Source organism: Manacus vitellinus, unplaced genomic scaffold (genome assembly GCF_001715985.3).
Source record: "Manacus vitellinus isolate BGI_N305 unplaced genomic scaffold, ASM171598v3 scaffold_0_pilon, whole genome shotgun sequence".
NCBI lineage: Eukaryota > Metazoa > Chordata > Aves > Passeriformes > Pipridae > Manacus > Manacus vitellinus.
This window is the reverse complement of record NW_021938789.1, coordinates 20,851,488-20,867,482: the sequence shown is the minus strand read 5'-3', so window position 1 is coordinate 20,867,482 and position 15,995 is coordinate 20,851,488. Positions and strand designations below refer to the sequence as shown.

The window sequence follows — 15,995 nt, the reverse complement described above, 5'->3', positions numbered from 1 at the left end:
CTTCTAAGTTTGATGCTATATTAGTGAAAAGTACTTCTCTTTCATTTTTTCCCTTATGGGAGACTGGTTACATTTCTAGAAAACATTATGCCAAAGGAAAATCTGAAAATCACAGTTTAAGAATGAAATTATCAGAGATATTAACAGGAGTGGGGAAAAAGACTGCTGAATCTTTGGAAGAACATAACTATGTGTCATAAGTTATACGGCAAAGCTTCAAATTTGAGGATCATTTGTAGCAGCAAGACTGCTAAGGGATTGTAATCTGACCCAGATACCTAGAAAACTGGATATTGCCAGATAAGCGTTTTATGCCTTCGAATTTCTGCTGTATTGTTGTGTTGGCAGGAAGTAACGTATTTATTACCATTCTTGCCTGTTTTTTCAGAGGTTTTGAAAGGAGAAAACAAGCTTCATGTGAGTACTTGTAGCTAGACAATATAGCAGCTGCTCTCTAAGTTGAGTCAACTTTCTGTAAAGAAAGGATGTTCAGGTTTGTTGGGGTAGAAAACTAATCTTCGTGATAAAACTCAAAAGATTTCTGTGAAGTTTTTGTTCTGTGGTTTGTTGTTTTTTTTTTTGTCCAAATGAAAGCTCAGCTGTTGTAGTACCAGTTCCCACAATAAACTCAAAAAGACTTTCTGTATTCTCTCTCTGGGTATCCTTCATGTTACAGCCATATGGTTAATTAGCTACTTGTTGAAATAAATTTATCTTCTGTTTATTGATGCAGCATTCATTTATGTTTCTTTGTTCCAGAGTTCAGCTAAAATGAATATAAACATATCTGAATCTCCATAGATAAATTGTCAATAGGGAAGTGTTTCTACTGCAGAAGTAAAATATAAGTTCTGATTTAGACATGGGGGGAAGTTATCAATACACATATAACTTCCTCTTCACTGAAAGGTTTGACTTGGCTTTACAAACCTTACGCTGAACCATATTGCTGAATTAAGCCAGTTGTAAGCCTGTTTCATCTTCTCAGGTAGGTAATCCATTCGTCTTACAAACATGTGACAAATCATAAATGCATGACAGAAGTACCAGCTACTATTGCTGGTTATTTAATTAGTTTCATCAAAATCACTTAAAATTAGTAAATGAGAGAGAGAGAGGTGAGTAAGGATTTGCAGTCTGGGCTTAGTCCATATGGCCTGTTAATGAGATAATAGTCCTTCTTTGACTGTTCATGTAGTGTAATTGGACAAATGTGGAACCATAGTCTTTGTTAAACATCTTCCAAAGAAAATTCACTGTATACTGCAAACATAGAGAAGTAGGAGAGAATTCCATAGCTCATGTTGCTGGATAAGTGAGTCATGTGGTCTGAATTGAAAATAATATGTTTGTTCATCAGGAACTATATATCCAGATTAAGGTATGAGAAATAGGGGAGAAAGAGCAGGTTCGTTTTTTTGGTCATGTATATTCTAATGTATTTGGACTGATTTCTGTTTCTACCACTGTATCTGTATTTGTGGTGTTACCAATCAGTAGGTGTGTTTTATGTAAAGCAAAGGAATATCTAGGTATCACACTATGAAAATGTGTGGTCAGTGGCCCTTAATAGATATTTAATTTCACTGCCAACAGCTGTGGGTTTTATTCACGTTATTTAGGTTATGTTGTAAAGTGACATGGCTGTATTTTCAGGAGCCTGCTGTGCCTGTCCCTTCACTTTCACTTTTTCATACCAGTATCAAGATTAATATTTGTATTGGGTATGGGTTTTTTTAAGCACCTTCTAAGAATGCCTCAAAAAATGGTCTTGAGCAGAAACTCATTGTCTTGGTCCATCTAAGCACATTATTGAGAGTAATTTATATGACTGAAAAAAATCAGAATAGCATTTGTATATAATCAGATGTGCTTAAAATGAGTATATGTTTTACAGGTTTGCAATGTCTTCTCTTTTATTGTAATCTCTTAGTACAGTTTAAGGTTAGTAACATCTTGCTGGTAAATGAGTGTTAATGAAGTAAAGGGGAAAGTCTGGATAAATGCAGTGTAATGCAGAAGGATCCACCACCTCTGCAATGACTGGTGACTCCAGCACTTGTGTGATGCTGGTGAACCAAGAAACCAGCGAGAGCCACGTGTGCTGTGGTGCTGGCTGAGCATGAGGTCAGCAGGGATTCAGTACAGCTGGAGCTGGTAGGGCAGAGATGAATCCAGCTTATGGACAGGCTTCATGCAGTGATTGGTAGTGTTACATACTTTGGACAATACCCAGTAAAGTAGACCTGGCTGGTCTGATGTGCTGTCACCATGCTTCAGCAACCCAGGTAAACTACCTGGATCAAGGATAGCAACTGCATCCTCCCATCAACACTCCGAAAGCAAATCCAAGAAATATTAGTCAGAATGGCTCTTTTTTTATATTTGTCTGTAGGTTGGAGGCTGAGATCTGGAATGTGCACCAGTTGTTAGAGCAGTATATGTTGAACTTCACTGTGCTCATAAAGCTGTTCACCATTTCTTGATCATTCAAGTCATAAGATTTTTTTCATTGGTAGAAGTAAGAGGACTTTGGAAACATAGAAAACTGATGATCAACAGGAATTTTAGAATTGTGAAATACTGATAAAGTTTCTGAAGAAGTTGTCTGTTCTAGAAAACAGATGGCTGGTCTGGGACACAGGAAACCTAGATTTAACATTTGGGTTCTGCTCATAATTTGTTGGGATGATTCTGGATAGGTTGCTGTCTCTTTTGAACATTGACATCTTTATTAGGAAAAAATGATTCCTTTGGTAAAATAACTAAAGATTTGTTATGAAACACTAACAATCACTACAGATACGTTTCCATGTATATTAATATCACTTCTGTGAGGCAGGATAACATGTTCTAGATGTTATCAGAGTAGAAGACAAGGAGATTAATTAAAAATCCTTTAAGTAACCACACATAATATTTTTAGTCTTTGGAAATTTTCTTATTGTCAGTTGGACATTCAAGCCTTAATCTGCAACAAGTATCACAGGAAATATAGAGTACCTGTGAAAGTACACATGCTGCAAAAATAATAGTAAAAAACTTAATTGTTAAAGGTGAGCTGTCTAAAATTATCTACTGCTTTAGCAATGAATTAAAAATAGCAACCAAGAATATAATCTGCTTGATGAAAATTATGGAGGCCCCTCAAAAGTGTGTTGAGTATGCTTATTTTATAGTTGGATACTTTATTTTAAAAATGCATAAAATAATTCTAGATGGATTTTCAGATATCTTTAAAGAGGTGATAGAAGTTTTGCTTGTCTGACCATTTCAACTTCCTGAGAAGCAGCAGCAACTGAAAGCAAATTTCAGTTAAAGCAAAAAACAAGACTAACTTAGAAAATACTATTTAAAGAACATATGAAGTGCCAACACTCAGCTGAGTGTAAAGTAGTACCCAAAAATACGTATGAAAGCTAAAACTCATTGTTTTGTATTAGCTATGAAGTAAAATGGACTCATCAACTGGCAGAGGCTGGGGTGTGTTTGTTGGCTTTCGATGCCCACTTGGCGTATTTGAATCCTGAATAGTCTCATTGGTAAATAGGGCGCTACTTATATCCTCAAATACTTGGTGCATTTGGGCTATGCAGAGAGAAGCAGGCTGATAAAAATAGTATTATTTAATACCAGATTTGGTGTCAAATAACCTTTCCTGGTTCTGGACACTTGTGTTTAACATGAAACAACTTTGTTTCTCATTTAGCATACATCAGGGCGTGTTGCCTTTGACCTAGGAGTGTGTTGTCTGTCTAATTATCCTTTGTATTGTTTTACTGTTCCTTGCAACTATCCAAACAATTTGGTGTGGCCTTAGCAACCAAACAATACTGTTTAACAAAGATTTCCTTACTGCACTTGCTCCCAGATTTCCCACGTAGCAGTAGCTCACATCAGAGCAAACAAACAGGATATTGTTTCAAGTGAATAATGTTCACTGTTTTCAAGTGATTTATGAAAATAGTTTTTTAGTTTTGAAGTGTTGCAAGTGGTATGGTTTCTGGTTCCAGATTTCATCTGAAGTTCTGTAGAATAGTCCATGTTTTGAAGATTCAAAACAATGTTTGAAACATTTTCGGTGGCAGCTAAGAGTAAAGAATGGCTTATACTGTGATGGCAAAGAGTAGCAGAAATTACTTAATCCTGTCCTGTAATGAGATTTTTTTTTCCCATTAAACATATTTAAAATCCACATAGACCCTTCCTACAATGTTATTGATTGCAGCTTCATGAGTAAATGAATCCCACTGAACATAATTATACTAAATAATATTGTTGTTTGACCTAGTTAAGAAATCCAATTATAGATTTTGACTTTTCTCTTAGGAACTGTTATATATCTTCATATTAAACACTGTCAGGCTCCCTCCTGTTTTCCCTCCTGCATGTTTGTTTTCTGTGTGTGCTTAACTAACTTAGTAGTTTTACAAAGCAGATAAAACCATGAACATTGGCATATGCAAGGCAAGGGTCATTAATGTGAACCATTATTGCTCTCATGAATTAGAGTCCTCAGCAAGTTCATGGATGGAAGTACATTCTAGTAATTTTTTCTGCCTTTTGCATACTCTGGCGTTTTAGCAAAACTAAGATATTTGTAATACTCTTGTGGCAGTGTTCATAATTGCTTCAGTTTGACAGCTTTCCCTTGTTTTTTTATGAGGATAGGTTTATTACTACCTGAAGAGTTTCTGCATGTGAACACTTAGATTAGGAACACATATGACTGTAGGATAGCTTTGACTCTGTTTTGCTGCTGGAAGAGTAAGAAGGCAGTTCTTGTTCCTATATTAACTCTCCTCTTTGTGCTGGCTCACATGTATGTGTGGTATGTGCATTGTACAACTGATGGTGTCAAATTAATGTGGGGACAATAATTAACACTCATGCTGCTTTTCCAGTTCAGTTCATTGCACAGCTGCACACTTGTGTTTGCTTGCACAGGAGGAGGGTGGTACAGGGAGTGAGGTGGTTGGGAGGGATTGCATCCCTCAACAGAACTGCAGCTTATGCCATCTGAAGGGGGCTGTGTGAAACTGTAGCTGAGGAGTGGGGTCCGTGGCATTGCTGGTGGATCTAAGGCTGTCCTGTCACCACATTTCTTTGGCTTCATGGTCACGCACTCTGCCTTGCACTGAAATTTCTGCAGCACTTATGGGAGCTAGTTGGGTTGTAGTCTAGTTGCTTCTTTTTTTCTTGCCAACATTAGATTTTTGTCCAGTTTACCCATTCCTTATGATGTCCCATGAGCCTGGGGAGAGGATTTGCCTGGGTTTAGATCAGTGTAGACAACCTTGGGGTTTCATCCTTAGTGAGAGAAACTGTTTTATAGTTTTGAAAGTTAACACACTAAGATGGTCCCTTACTGAAGATTAATTTACTAACATGAAGTAAAGATAGTATTTCAAAGATAATTGACTGTCAATGTTTTCTTGATTCTTAAATGACAGCGACTTTTTGAAGGTGATATTTTGAAAACTGAAGATAGAAGTGTATTGTGTAAACACACTACTAAGACTTAAAGTAAATCTAAATATAGTTTTAAATTAAGGAGCACAATAGTCTTTCTTAGTTTCTCTATAGAGTGAAAACAACTGGTGAGTATCAGCTTCTCACTCTTCAGGAGTGGGAATGAATTGGAACTCTGGCATATTCCCTTCCATCTGGATAATGGGAGGATTATGGCATACTCCAGTAGGTAAGTCTAGAATGAGCTGGAGCAGCTGCTTTGCTAAGTTTCTTCTGATCAGACATAGCTAATGATGTTAAAAAGGAGATTTAAACCCTCTCATGTCTTTCCAGTCTGTTTGCTTCAATTTGTGATTTAAAATAAGAGAATCCAATTTGTCTGTTGATCAGAAAAAAACTAAAGCTTTCTTACAAACTCTCATATTTAGGATAGAAGCAACTGCCTGTTTAGAAATGTGTGATATCTGTTATGGGTCATTAACTACTCAAATTTTTATTTTGTTTATCTACAGATGGAGATGAAAGGAGAGTTGTTCAAAATCTCTATGTTGAAGCATTTTTCTGTTTTGGCTATCTCATAGCTGATATTTCTGTTTCTTACCTGCTATGGCAGGGAAGGATATATTCCTTCTTTTCACCTCTTCTCAAACCTCTGTGCTCTCGTTCTTGACACACAACGCATCTCCCTTGTTTCCTGGGCTGCCTTTAGAAGAATTGGGTCTTAAGGATGACAAGAGTACAGTTGCTGGAGAATGTAGACATTGTAAAGAAGTGAAATATTTTTAAAATGCCTGACACATTTATGCTTCTGTACTGAGGGATGAGCCAATCATCAGATGTGGGATGAGAAAGAATTTTCTTTGAAATTAGATGTTTTGAGTTGTCATTTTTCTTTTGCAGCATGTACTTTGTTCTGTTTCTTAATGCTTTGTGTACTTCCATCTAGTGAACTTCCACTGTGGGGATCTAGTCATAGCAGTGTCTATGATGTCTTGTTGCCTGGGCTATGTGGGACATGCTTTTCTGTGTCTTTTAGGATCTCTGTTAATGAGATCAGAGTGCTAGACTGAAGTGTTTGAGGATGTTCAGAAATGTTTTATGGCATGTGCGGTGTTTGTGTGTTGTTCTGGTGTTACCCCCAGATCCTGGGGACTCAGTTGTGTCACCTTGGCAAGTCCTTCCAGCCTCGAAGAAGGCATACTGCAGTTTATGTACAGGAAAAACTATACATTCCTCCAAGGAAACAGCAAGTTTGTACATTAACATAGAGAAAAAACCAGGACATATGTAGTACTCCCAACATTATGCAAGGTAACCTTCCTTTTTGATTAGAAGAGAAGGTAGCTGGCGGGGGAGGTTCAGTTTTCACTCCTGCAGAATTGCTCACTTCACTAATGCATTTGATAAATGATACATTTCAATGGAAGTTGAGGAAGTTGCAATATGTTACATAAGATATATTTCTGAATTGAGAGAAGAAATGATAAATGGCAGAGACTCAAACTTGAGCAGATGTGAAATACCAAAGGTTTGGTCTCCATGGCAACCAGTATTTTCATAAATATAAATAAATTGAACACTGAAAAAAAATGTTTAAAAGTTGTGGATAATATTTAGCTAATAGGGTTTGCACATGTAAAAATTGGGAACATGTAAAAAAATTGGCAAGTTAAGCAAAATAGACCAAGTGCATCTCCTCACACTTTACCTGCAAAAAGCCTGAAAAAAACTTACCTGAGCAAATTGTGAGATGTAATACAATAAAATAGACTGAAACCAGGCTCAGACTATGACTGTCTTAGGAAAATAAAATCTTAATATCAGTAGATAAGAATTGTTAATATCAATTCCTAGTATCAGGTAAAAAATAACCTCTGCTGTCATGGAATATGCTAGAGAAATATCAGACCTCTTTGGGTACATCAGGATCATCTTTAAGAGATGTCAACAGTTATTTTGACTTACAGTGTACAAGACAAGAATTGCAATTATTTACTCTCATTGTTATGTGTTGTGTGTTCTGAAACATGATTTTCAGTGCTACAATTAACATTGCTGGCAGCTTTGATGATAAATGAGTACTTAAGAAGAAAAATAAAATTAAAGGTGGATAACTATGTAAATTTCATATATGACAATTTCAGTATAAAGGTGAAAGCATTAATTCTTAGCAAATGAGACTAATGTATTTGGAATTATTTATACTGATTAATTAATATTTCTTATAGGGAACAAGTCTTTAAACTTTTATGACTAGAGAGTGTAAGAAGATTAGTTAGCATGACATGTCTAGAAAGGGTTTGCATTCTTGTTGGGAAAATCAGCTTACTGACATAAACTGCCAAGGAAATATTTCTCTTGAAGATATTTGAACACCAAGTAGAAACTTGAACTTCATGTGTGATCTATAAAAATGGAATCAAACATATGCCTCTCACAATATAGGGGGACCCTATATTGTAACCCTTTATTCCATGTAACCCTTTGCATTGAACCTTTTAATTTTTAGTCATATGTTGAAAGCTCTAATCTTTATCATGGTCATCATAGAGCATTTTATCAGTAACAGAAATGAACTACATTGTAAACCCTCATGCAACTCGAGTAGAAATTCCCACATAATTAAAACAAACAAAAAAAATTCTTGTTGTATGTTACAGCTAGTTATTTCCTTCTTCTGGTTTAGAGAATTTACTGTGTGAAAATGTGTCTGTGATGAACAGGAAAGTAACAGCATTGTGTTTAAAAGCTCTGCTTTATAGCTTGGTGTTTTTCTTGTTTGTTTTTTTTTTCTGTAGCCTCCGCGCCACCCAGCAGAGTAAATAAACGTAGAGTTTCTCCAAGTGCTGTTTCCACCTGGGAGAAGAGAGGCATCATCATGTCTAACATTACTATTGATCCAGATGTCAAACCTGGCGAATATGTCATCAAAAGCCTCTTTGCTGAATTTGCTGTTCAAGCTGAAAAGAAAATTGAACTTGTAATGGCTGAACCTTTGGTGAGTCCTTTTTTCATAGTATCCCTTGAAATTGTCCTGCATTTGGTTTGTTTTCCAAAGTAGTCAGAATATATTGCAGATAAGGCAAAAATGCAAAATTCTGTTGGTCATCCAGACTACATGATCTTGAAATAAATGGACCTCTTTTAATTTGGAAATCTCTGAGGGAAAAAAACCCACAACAAACCCAACTTTTTTTTTTTTTTTCCAACTTGGAAATCTGTTGAGTAGGTGAGACACTGTAGCTTGCAGAAGGCTTCTATTTGGAACTCCTGCTTTCTGAAGTGTTCCTGTGCAGAAGTGCATGTGAGCACTTGAGCCCCAGTTTTGAAACTTCAGGAAAAAATGTTATTAAGAAGCGGTCCAAAAGAACACAAAAATGGGGCTAAACATGTTTTGTGGGGTCACTGATAGAATTATCTTCAACTACAGCCATTAGTAGATCAAAAGCTGAAGGAAATGAAACATTTCTTTATATGCACCTACTTAGTTATTCAGTATACATACGTTTTTGTGCACCAGGCAAGCCTACAACTTAAACATAGCTTGTCTCTTTGCTTAGAGACATCCAGAGGAGTCATGTATTCGGGAGGGTTTCCTGAGAAAGCACAGAAACTTTGTAGCAAAAGAGGCACAGAAGTAGTACCTGGCTAAGAAATGAGAGGTGAGCTGTGGGGGAGGTGATGCTGTGGCAGGAGAGGCCGGTAGCTCCACTCTCCATCTGTGTGCCAGATGCTGCTGCCTCAGCTCCTTTTCCATTCATCTGCTAAACATACTGGCAGGGTGGTGCTTGGCCAGAGTGACACAGACTGTCTGTAACTGAGATAAGCTGAAGAGGGCTTTTTCTGTAGACACAGATAGTTTGGCGTTAAATCTTCTAAGTGGAATACTGGTAGCAAGGTAAGTATAATAGCCCTAGAGTTCACTTGCGCCTAGACCACATTAAATAAATCCTCTGACAACGATCCCAGGCTGTGTCTCCTTGCCACACTGTTGACTGTTAATTAAACAAATGTTTTTAAATCTGTTAATCATACAAAATCGACACAACCAGGCAGATTAGAAATTAGAAACCCCATGAAACTAATGAAATAATGCGCTTTTCAAAGAGTGATTCCCAGCTCTGTTGTCTGCTGAGGTTTTATGGTGATTACATGAAGTCTACCTTAGTCAGAATCTTTTACTAATAAGATTCTGAAATTAATATTTTGTGTGTATACAGTATGTATAAAATTCTTTGGGTTAAAATAAGAAAATGATATGGCTAGAGTAGTCATTTCTGAAGGTTTTAAACAATTCTGTCAGCGTTCATTTGCTAAGCCGAATTCCTTTAAACAAAATGTATTTTAATGGAATCAAATGTAATTTATATGTATAACCAGCTTTCCTTATTTTATATTGGTGGAAAGGAAGGACGATATAGAAAATGAGAAAATTAAAAGAGGTACCAAAAGCTGCGGAAAAGTGAAACAGTCTGAGCCTATGTAACATAAAGAGGTAGAAGGAAATCCTTAAGTGTCTCACTGAAAGGAAATACTAAAAGTACTAAAAAAGGTTTATTTCTGTATTAAAGTATTGAATATTCAGTTCTAGTGTATGAAATTTTAAAAAAAAAAGATAAAAGAGTGAAGGGGCACTGGAAAGGCACTGACTGTGATTGGAAAAAAGACCTTAATGGAAGAGAGGAAAGCCCTTTATCATTTTAGCGTTATTTGATTTTGTGGAATGACTTGGCTACAAACAAAAATCTGGAATATATATATAGTGTTACATAAATCTTTAATGTGCTAGATTAAGCTAGGCTGTTGGATGAAGCTGTTAGAGAGAATTTGAAGCCAGGCCAATTAAAGTTAGGAGCTAGACATTTTTAAAACTTCAAGATGAACATGCCAGTGGATGACCAAAAATTAATTAAAAAATAAATAAATAAAAAAGTAACTGCAGATCAACACAGCACCTGGGTGTGGGGGGATGGTATAATTTTGGCTAGATGTATGGGTTTCATTTAGAAGTAACTGACTTGTGATTTTTAAAAGTAACTGAGCGGTTTCTCTGGCTGTAAATTTACTTACATACTTTCCTTTTACTAATTTAATTAAAAGTTCTTTGCTTGCAAAATTGTAATACCTGAAGAGTTTCCAAAGTTACAGAAAAAGCTTATCAGCAAATGCTTAAAATAAATGATTAAAGTAGTAAGTGTAATGACAGGAAGGAAGATCATCCTTTTAGTGAATAAATGAAATAAACCGACTTTGTTTAAAAAAATCAATTATTCTAAATCCTTTGCAGTAGTATATAGTTTTAAAGGAAAAAGGGCTCAAATGCAGTGTATTGTTGCTTAAAAAATACTCTTTTCTCAGCTGACAAGGATGACACTGAGAAATGATACCAGCCTTCCCCAAATGTGACATAAACTATACCAGTGAAAAAGATTAGCGATAAACTCCATTATTTTGTATTTTGTCAAGTGCATGCCAATGTGGATGATTAGAATTTAAGCAGAGAGTTTAACATGGTGCCAAGTTAGTTTAGTAAGCTGCTAACTTACCAAATTGTAGTTGTCTCATGTTTAAGTCAAAACTAGCAAGAGTATTTAAAGCTGTAGCAAATACAGGCGATCTTATTCCATCATGAAAACCCTGACTAGCACTATACGCTTTTTCAGATCTTCTCTAGGTGCTTTCAAAAGCTTGTCTGAAGTACAGTTCAGCACACCACATCTCTTCAGCACGGTGCTTCTTGTGCTCTGCACTGCCACTGGGGCAAGGATGCAGGTGCTGCCCAGCCTGTGAGCTGCAAGAGGCAAGGCAGCATCCCTTGTCTGGTTTCTTTCTTGCAGCTGAGAGGACAAAAGAAGTACACTAGTTTGCTGTGTACACCCGAGCCACCCTGCTGAGGTGTGCCAACCACCAGAGGATGGGTGCCAGGGAATACTGGAGAGGGGCCAACAGGTGGTACCTTTTTCCATGGGTGCAGTTGTTTGCACAGCACACACACGTTTGTCTACATCCTGATCTCTGCTGCCTGCCTTATGTTGACATTTCTCCTGTACACAATGGATGCAAACTGCCCTTTGGCTAATGGAGTAGTGTTGGGTTTTTTTCATTTCACTTGTAAAAGATAAATGTAGACCCATTGTTTTCATCTCTCGCTGAACTTCAGGAAGCCAGGAAAATAAATGTTAAATTATTAATTCAGTTAAAGTTTCCAAACCTCTATGTTATGCTGTTGGATAGATTTTTGTAAATCATGTGAGATGACTGGGGCCATGACAAAGCAGAGGTAAAAGAAGATATTATAAGAAAATAAATTTTAAAGCCATACAAATAATTCAAAGGGCTTGATAAACCTGTGACTGGGTTCAAGAGTATTGTTTGGTTATGTCAGCTTTGTTTGGTCAGTGTTACATTAACTACAGTGATGTTTACCTTTTAACAGTTAAGATCCTTAGTGCTGAGGAAACATAATAGGGAGGGTTATGAACTTGTAAGGTCTTCATTCTTTCTGATACTGAAACTCTTAAAAATATATCAACAATTCACGTACAGAAGTACCTCAATTATTGTAGATTATGTGAGGGAAGCTAAACTTCCAGAACTATCTTAAAAATAATTTGCTATCCATTGACATGGTTTTCAACTTCTTTGTCTAAAGACTTACAGGTTATTATTTCACTTCTTTGATTTGATATTCTTTTCCTTAGTAATGTTTGGGTTTAGACACATACAATGGGTATAATAAACGCACAGTTTATTCACCTGTACTATAGTTTTGTAGTATTATGTTGGAAATATGTTATGTTGAGGCATCATATCCTAAGAAGACTTAAGAAACCTGACTTTTCCCATCTTTTTACAGGAAAATCACTTATCCGTCTTCTCAGGAAATAGTTTTCTAGTTATTCTCCTTCAGCTTATTTAGCAATGATACAGTGTTTGTCTAGAGTGGAACGTTTCTTGTGTTTCTGCTTTGTAGATAACAATTATTTGTGCAGTTTATCTAAAAGCATAGTACAGATAACATGAATTCACCTGCAGTAGGCATTTCCTTATTAAAAAAGGGAAGGAGGAGTGCTAGTTAGAAGAGAATTCTACTTTGCGAGCGGTTTCTGGAGCTTTTAGTATCAGCTTCAAAATGTCAATTCTCATAACAGTATTTAGAACAGACTTTACGTGTAAAATAATATGAATTTGAAAGAAGAAAATGAAACCTTTCCCCCCTTGCTTTTGAATACACAGTGAAGGAACATTGACTAATAAATCAGTCGATCAACAAATAGAGCTATTTCAGAATATTAAATGCATTTTCCTGAAACCACCTTCTTCTCAAGATATTTATTTGGGCATACTGGAAGTGTACATAAATGGTAGTGTTTTCCTAGATAATTAAGTGGCTTTCTTTGGATTATAGGAAGTGAAGTTGGCCTGTGAATTGGTATCTATACTATTTCAAATTGTACTTTCAGAGTAGGCAGATGCTTTTTACCTGGGCAGTGTTGAATTCAAGTTTTCAGAGGCTGTAATACTTGCCAGATATTGTGTCTTTTTGAGCACCAAATGCAGCTGCATTCATAGCAGAAAATGTCAGAAATTGTGTCGTATTTTCAAGATTACAATTAGGACAATAAAAAATAAGCTGCCATTTGGAATCTTGGATCTAGTGCATGCAGTATGAATTTTTATCTGTTTGAGATATAGTCTGTTTCTTGCAGCCTTGCAAGTGCTTGTCACCAAGCAGTGTTAGCTTTCCAAGTTTTTGTCAACAACCTGACAGCATGAGTGTTGTCTCATACTAAACTACTGAGTTACTTTGTGCTAACCCAGACACAAACTGTTGAGAGCAGTACTGGCTGTCAGTGTTGCTGATGCCTCCTTTTACATTCTAGAGCAGGCAAGCTAACAGCTTTTCCAGCTTGCTACTGGACTCACCTTGCTCCGTAAAACTTCTTTGTTTGCTTTACTGCAATCTCATGCGAGCTATTAACTCCTTACCCTGAGTACTTTTTCTACTTTCCTTGTCAAAGATAACATTTTGGACTTATTTATACTATTATAAAGTGAAGAGTAGGGAAAAATTTGTTATGATAGCAAGAAATGCTCATCAGATCTTTCTATATCTTACTGCTTTGTAGTGTTCCATGTTCCCTTAAAGCCATTACTGCTGCTCTTGGCTTACTGTAAATCATTGACCCTCAGAGCCTGTGTGTGGGACTCAGTGTTCTTTTTTGTTTCCCTTTTCTTCCCTTTTTTCCTTTTATTTTCTCCTTCTGTTTTTTTCTTCTTTTCTTCCTCCTTCTTATTTTCTCTTTTTTTTTTGGTGTGGTTTTTTTTTTACTTTCCATATTACCCTAGCAAGGTATAGAACTTGAATTTCTTTTAAGTGTATAATTTGGTACTCTACGCTGTGACTAGTAAGAATTGCTGTTTACTATTACACTTCATGAGTATTTTGTTTCCTTAATGCTTTAATCCTCACTAAATTATTTTGCCAAGAATATAATTTAACTTTGCTTTTAGCAGAGCAGTATGTCTTATGATACTGGTAACAATAAGTATTGTAATAATTAAATTCTAGTACTTTTCTGTACCTTACAAACTTACTTCAGATGTAAAGCAAGTGATAATTAACATTCCCTTTTTCTCGTACTAGGTTTTCTACTTATTTTTCATTGCAGTTCAAGGAAAGAGTAGATTAGAAATGCACTGAACAATTATCTCTGCCTTTTGTGAAGACATTTTAAAATTTATTATTGTAACTTAGAAGAGCTGCCTTATATGAACATAAATACGCTTGTTAATTCAGATGGCGATGGCTTTCCTTCTGAGTTACACATGGCACCCACCACCAGCTACCCCTGTTGAGCACACTGCTGTAGGCCCTGTTGTTTGGGAGAGGCCTTTGACATCTTCTGTTTGTCAGTCTAATGTTATTACTGTTTAGCCACCAAATTAGTTTTTGTGAGTACACCTCACATCTTCTGAAATGGTTCTAGCTGAAAAATACTGCAAACATTTACATTAGAAGTTATTTCTTTTTTCTGTAATATAACTGAGAAAGAAGGAATCTAGCTTTTGTAGCAGTCAATTGCATTGTGAAAATTATGTTTGTTTTTCTTTTAACAGGAAAAGCTCTTGTCCAGATCTCTTCAAAGAGGTGAAGATCTTCAGTTTGATCAGGTAGGAGGCATGTAATTGAAGACAACTTTTATTGGATTAATGTGGGCTCTGTTTTTGCAGGATAGTGATTCCACTGTTGTCATAACTTGGAACATCTACGTCTGAATCTGTGTCAGAAGATTTAGACCTTGAATGTTAGACTTTATTTTCCATTGTAGAATATAACAGTAAGAAAGAAACTGCTAGAATAATTAATTGAAGGTGGCAGTGAAAGCTGGTGGAGGAAAGATGCTGAAATGTGGTAGGGGACAAAACATTTTAACTTATTTCTATTATCACTTATTTTTTCAGACTTTGGGGTTCTGTTTTTATAAACAAATACTGTTAATTTAATTTTGGCAACATGGTTTTTACTGAAGACTTTTTGATTCTGTGGCAGAAGGCATAAGTTAGATTCAAAATGTTACTTTGTCCTTTACTGCAAATATAAACACACTGTGAGGCAATTCTATTTCACTTACTATAAGGGAACTGTACCTGGAATGACTGTTCACTCATTTTATTGTTTATTCTCTCTATTTCTAATTCTTCAGTAGTATGGGCATGATTTTGTCCCATAAGTACTTCCTTGCAGTGGAGAGGCATCATTCACATGAAGCTTCATTAATTGCCTGTTCCTGTTCTTAACTGTTCCTGAATAACATCTGCTGTATGAAGTTTAATGTTCTGTCCATATCTTCTGTAACTGAATTTTTGTTTCCTGCTTTCCATTACTAGTTGGGTATAAGTATTAGACATCACAGTGAAATCTGTGGACCTGCCTTTACTTTTCAATGAACAACCATCCATGCACCTTTTTCCCTTCTCCCAAAAGAGAATCTAATAGTAATATGTAATAGTTGATGTATAATTTTCTTTTTAAAGAAAAACAAAAATAAATCCACCACCACAAGCCTCACATAGTCTTTTAATATCTTCTAACCTAACCTGCTGCCTTTATTTCTGAGATGAATGTTTACTCATAAGCAAGGGAAATGGGTAATGGGGAAGGCTCTAAGTTCTTTGTTAGCTGCAGTATGTTGTAGTTGTTTTAAAGATGACCAAAAGCTAAATAATATGAATGATAGGAATTATCTAAGGAAATATGTAAATGAGTACTGTTTCTAATTTTTCTACTAACTCTGGCTCCCCCTTCCTACTGCCATGTTTTTCCTCAGTTAAGGTTGTTTTTTATAAATCACTAGTAGTCATGTATTAAACTACATAGAGGTTCTAAAAATAGGCTGAATGAAGAGAAGTAAAAAAATAAAGCATGTGAATTTTAAAATCTTGTAATATAGAAATAAACTAGTTTTCCTGAAAATACAGTACTTTAAAAAAATTTGTGTTAGTTGTGTCTCTCTATATGT

At 35.9% G+C, this 15,995-nt stretch overlaps 1 protein-coding gene across 10 annotated transcripts in view; it reads left to right on the top strand.

The window, feature by feature from the left end:
• FRYL (FRY like transcription coactivator) overlaps positions 1–15,995 on the top strand; it is a 134,052-nt gene that overhangs the window by 31,130 nt on the left and 86,927 nt on the right. For all 10 annotated transcript variants that reach the window (XM_018068951.2, XM_018068961.2, XM_018068944.2 and 7 more), the window contains exons 2-3: positions 8,271–8,470; positions 14,593–14,646. In XM_018068951.2, coding sequence (XP_017924440.1) covers positions 8,271–8,470; positions 14,593–14,646 — 254 coding nt within the window. The remainder of the gene's footprint in view (positions 1–8,270; positions 8,471–14,592; positions 14,647–15,995) is intronic.